The sequence below is a fragment of the Sitophilus oryzae genome, unplaced genomic scaffold, assembly GCF_002938485.1.
Source record: "Sitophilus oryzae breed Bouriz unplaced genomic scaffold, Soryzae_2.0 scaffold_1502_pilon_pilon, whole genome shotgun sequence".
Taxonomy (NCBI): Eukaryota; Metazoa; Arthropoda; class Insecta; order Coleoptera; family Curculionidae; genus Sitophilus; species Sitophilus oryzae.
The window spans coordinates 157,204-162,712 of record NW_022146173.1 but is presented as its reverse complement, the minus strand read 5'-3'; the positions used below and the strand labels follow the sequence as shown (position 1 = coordinate 162,712).

The 5,509-nt window shown below is 34.8% G+C and overlaps 1 protein-coding gene across 1 annotated transcript; it reads right to left on the bottom strand.

Annotated features, from left to right (window-relative positions):
• Positions 1–3,874: 3,874 nt before the first annotated feature.
• Positions 3,875–5,132, bottom strand: LOC115878185 (TATA-binding protein-associated factor 172-like). Its single transcript, XM_030894596.1, has 2 exons — positions 4,953–5,132; positions 3,875–4,146 (listed from the first exon to the last, which is right to left on the bottom strand). Exons 1-2 carry the CDS (start codon positions 5,096–5,098, stop codon positions 3,876–3,878), a joined length of 417 nt encoding a protein of 138 aa, XP_030750456.1. The 5' UTR covers positions 5,099–5,132; the 3' UTR covers position 3,875.
• Positions 5,133–5,509: the final 377 nt, after the last annotated feature.

The following is a 5,509-nucleotide window of genomic DNA, read 5'->3' as shown; positions in this document are numbered from 1 at the left end:
GATAGGTTATCAGTTCGGATCTGATAGCCCGAATACTTTCGATTATATGGAAAATTTATCATGTCAATATTGTTTACAATGTATAGGTAATGGCATTGTAAACTTGAAGAGCTCGTCTTTTTTAATATACAGGGTGGCGCCTCTCATGACGCCGCGGAAGCTCCAAGGAGAACGGTAGTTTAGTATATCGAAATGAAATTTTGGCAGCATATGTAGATTAACTGAAAGCATTTTAAAAAAATATAAAGAAATATACAGGGTGTCTCCAAAAGAAGTTACACATCAAAAATGTGTATTTTCTAAGGAACACCCTCTATATATAATGATTTTCGGATTGTAGGAAAAAAAATAACAGGTGAGTTTTCATAAATAGAAGCATATACGTAAAAACTAAGGATTTTGACATATTCAACATTGTTGAAAATTATGAAGAGTAAATTTAAATTTCGATAAAAACAGCTCTTAATTTTAGTTGACCTTGTTATATAGCCTCAGTATAATTAACAGTAATTATGCATGTAAACCAAATTAAAATTTGACCCGAAAAGTTAGACAGGATGAGAGAAAATTAATATGGATACTAGGACTTTAAAATCGACAAGTTCACTGTGTCTTCAACGTCCGTGACTGCCTTTTTTTAATGGAGCACCCAGTATACTTTTCCGGTGTTCAATGGGGGGAATTTATATAATCTTCAAAGTATTTAGGTTGCCTACCCTTCAGACAAATATTTTTCCAGATATTTTAATTTTTAGTTATGACCAAAAATTTTGCGTCAGAAACTTTATTATTGAAAAAACAGGGTGGCTGGTGTGGAGATACCCTTTGTTAATTTCAGAACAAAATTAAAAGATGTAAGTAAATAGTACTCAAGAGGGTAAATAAAAAATACACGTTAAAACATATTTTACATTATCTACAGAATATAAACTAGATAACCTATAATTATGCCGACAAAGAACTAGATGAAAAATAAAAAATCGGTAAAAAAGATTTTCGGGGTCAGCGCTTTTAAGTTAAAGTACGGTATTATCCTTATGTGGCACTGAACAACTAGAAAATAATAATAACAATTAGTATTGAACTTCTAGTTCAGAATATTTTAGTACTAGGCAAAATAGCTTTTTAGGCAATATTAGAGAACCTACAAAAAAAACGTGGGTCCCTGAAATCCTACCTAATGGCGAAGCATATCTTTTAACTTTGGTACACTCATGACTCCGGCTTCGCTGGTGAACCGCCACGGGTTGCCTTCCGTTCAGTTGCATTTTCACCTTTTGGTAACTATTTCCTTGATAATACCATTTTAATCATCAATACTTTTCTTCGGTAGTGTAATTCATGGCTAATATTTTCGATGTAGGAATGGGTTTCAATAATAATATAGCACTAAATAGGTAATGGGAACACAGAGTAACAACTTCGTTTGACGAAGTTATCGTACTTGACTGGTCTTTGTAAATACAGGGCCATAAAGAAAGGAGAAATATCTAAAAGAAATGGAGCGTACTGCGTAAACGGGATAATCAAAATATCTAAAAAGTTATTCTTTTAAATATGGACAGGTACTCTTCAATAGAGCCTAAATAGAATTATTCTCTAAAATAATTAGGGAAGTCAATAATTGACCCCATTAAAATTTACATGGATTTCCTGTTCCGCTCGACGATGCAACACCCGGTATATTGTATGTTACATGGGAGAAGAGCGAAAGTAATCTTTATACCCAAAATAGGCAAAACTGACTGGGCTAACCCTAAATCATTTAGGCCTATTAGTCTCGCATTGTTCATATTAAAATCGATGGAGAAAGTAGTGGACAACCATATTAGAGTAAATCATCTAAATTTTAATCAGATTAGAAGAAAAAAATCAGATCCACAGAAACTGCTCTGTATCAGTTAACCGAGCTATTACAGGCAAGCTTGGATAGCAAAAAAACAGCAGTTTGTGCCTTCGTGGACATGGATTGTCACTGGGTTTCTAACAGGACACTGTCTCCTCAACGAACACCTCAGTAGGCTAAAGCTGAGAAACAACGGCGAAGGCAGATTCTGTGGGCAAAATGGAGAAACACAGAACACCTTATCACGGTGTTATCCACTGGAGTGCGCAGAACTTGACGACGACTGTACCATGGTACAGATTTTACGGCTGATGTCGAGGATGGACAGCTGGCCTCTGTGGAGCCGTCTCAGATACTGGCTTTTGTTAAAGCCCTGAGAGTACAGAAGCCTCAATGTATACAGAAGTTTCGTGTTGTTTAGAAAGTAGAAAATATTTTAATATTTACAAATAGGTACAAAAAGGCATTTTTACTCCGAATAGAACATATAATTTTTTTCAAACGTTACAAATAATTTTTAAAACAATTTCAAGCGTTGCAAATAATATAAATAAATTTAAATGTAATACCTTCTAATTAATTATATGTCGCGAAACTATGGCTCCACTCCTTGAATTTGACACTTTATGTCAGTTTAATTATATATGTTTTCTCACTTTTATGCTTTGGCGTAAAAGCGCTTTACTTTTATGCCTAGCCGTTAAAATGACTTTTTCATATCCTCAATCGCGTCGTAAAAATTAATACTTTCGTGACGTTTGAAAAAAAAAGAAATCATATTAGGCAGTCGATGATGCACTTCACGTTTAAGCCTTTAAAATAGGTAATTAAAATCACATTAAGAAAAGTGAATCACTTTTATTTGCGTCTGTCGTTCAGCTGTTACTGATGTTAAAGATAGCCACACACTAACAGCTTTTTCTCAAGGTTTCAACTGTGAAGCCTTAAGTTATTCACTAGATCCGAAAAGAGTAGCCGACCGGCGTTTCGGCATTTAACGTTTTATGTAAAACTGGCTAGGTATTTTTACACAAAGTAAAAGAAATTAAGATAAAAGAATTATACTATATCCGTATTGTAGCACATTTTAAACTTCTTGTTCAAGATTTTTGAGTAATGGTCAAACATCAATGAAATATTCCTTATGTTTGGACTAAATTTTTCTCGAAAATAGAGACATAATTTAAAAATTCCGTTACAAAACGGAAATAGATTGAAGTTTGTGATTACAATGACCATATATGGTATATGGTTTGTAACAAATTGCTGGCTATTTTATGGCAAATGCTCTGCAAACTTTAATCAAGCCTTAATTAAAGTACGTGTGTTTTGGAATTTTAGGTGTGTCTTAACATGACAGGATCAGGCTAAGCCTTAAGGCGAACTGCAAATATAATATATATTTCCTTTGACCACACACCCGCTTTAACAGCGACCCCTGAGAGCGACCAGAAGTGCAATATGGCCGCCTCTTAAGTTGTTACCCTCAATGTATGGGTGAGACATTGCAGGAGGCTATCGACAGAGACTGAAAAATTCCTACGAGTAAAATTAAGGCTCAAAAACTTTTTTGAGTTTAGAGGAGTCAGCTCACGTGCTGGTGGCATGGAAATTACCAAAAAAGGCTCATCGTTGGTAGACACCATTGCTATAAACTAGTGATGTAAACTTTAGTTACTTATATGGACTCGTAACTACTAGTTACTTTTAGTAATAGGACTCAAATTTTTAAAATAAAACCCCAAAAAACAAGCGTCGTTACACAATGGAGATAAGATTATGAATTTGGATATTTGGATTATGACAAAATTATGACAAAATTTTTTGTTTCATAAGTGCAATAAAGAAGGTTTGAAAACAGCATGTCGTGATGTTGGAGACATCGTTTTTAATGCTAATCGTATGGCGTGCATGCATCCGCGTAAGTATATATATGATCTAGGGATTGGGGATAAAATTGTGGATTGTGACTTAAAAAGTTACGTGAGAAGCACTATAGTTGGGCTATAGTTCTACGACAAACAAAAACTTACCGTGTAACAACCGAATGTCTCATAACAGGCGGCACCGACCCGTCCAGCCTCAAATACGTTACGTTGGGCATGTGCTTCTTGAACAGATCGTTCTCTATAATGTCCAGCATCGCCTTCAACTGACAGAACACCAAAGCCCTGTGCTGATTGATCACGATCTCCGATTCCTTGTAAATACCGTTGTCTAAGTTGGTACCGATATCGCAATCGTTCAGCAATTGTTTTAGTGCCGGCCGAATGTGCGATGTCTTCGAGTTTAGAATTGTGCTGTTTCAACCAGGGTTGCCACAAGAAAATTTTTGATTGTGCAGAACTTGACCATAAAAATGTGTAGCACCTTGTGTAGCAAATCCGATGACCAATTATTGTAAACTATCCAATAAGACCAAGAATAAGACGTAAAATCGCCAAATTTTTAAAGCATGAATTACGATCTACGATAAGAGCTCACTTTCCCACGTTCGTTGTTACTCAATATATTCATTTCCCATTTCATTTCTTCTAATGCCAGCAAATATTGCAATGACGTCAAAATTGATGTCGCGAAACTAACGAATTTATGGAAAAATGAGAAGCGGTTAAAAAGGCTGTTTAAAAACTTAAACAATAAAAAAAAAAAAAGAAAAAAAAAACGGGGAAAAAAAAAAAAAAACAACAACGTTTTAATCGGCCAAATTCCTAGAAACTGCAGTCCTTGCTGATATGGGAGGAAAAGTGAAATAGGGATTGAATATTATTCACGTATGAACTACAATGAAATTTGGCCTCTGAATTTGGCCAAAGTACGTGTTATGTATTATTTAAGGAATTAAGCAATCCTCTCTATTTACCGTTTTTGACTCGACCAATAGATGACCGAAAATGATATGTGTCAGTTCAAAATTTAAAGTCCCCTGGCGGCCTCTTTTAATGTAACTTAGATAACTTAAAAGCAAAAAACAACAGCTTTTTTCAGCTGATTTACTGTTCTGGTATTATTTTTTATAATAAATATGTAAATTCTCAAAATGTGTAGCATAGGCCATTGTGGTGTAGCTGTGCAGTCATGGAAGCAAATGTGTAGCAAAATTCACAATTGTGTAGCTTGTGGCAACCCTGGTTTCAACTGGGCGATGACATGTTGGTACTGGGGATGCGTGGGATTTAAGACGAGTTTCGGATGGTTGCATACGTTCTGGAGGTAGCGTAGGGCTTGGAATATGTGGGTGTTGCCTTGCATGGAGCTTGCGGTGGCTCCGGAAGATATAGAGTCCTGGAATTCAAATTTTTCAAAATGTAATAGTATATCAATATTTTTATACTTATTAAATGGAAAACAAACTTAAATGGCAAGAATTCAAGAAACAAATTTAAATTTTAATTAATTTAAATGGCAAGAATTCTTATATAACTTTATTTTATACTTAAGCTTGATTTTCATGCATCCGTTATCCGACGAAACGATGATACGATATTAATTTAAAACCTTCGATTGGTTAGAAACGGTTAACCAATCGAAGCCTTTAAATTCAACCAATAAAATTAATATCGTATCAACGTATCGTTGGACAACGGATGCATGAAAATCAAGCTTTATACTGCAAGAAATTTGTTTTTCATTTTATAATTTGGCTTGCCTGAAAAATAGCCT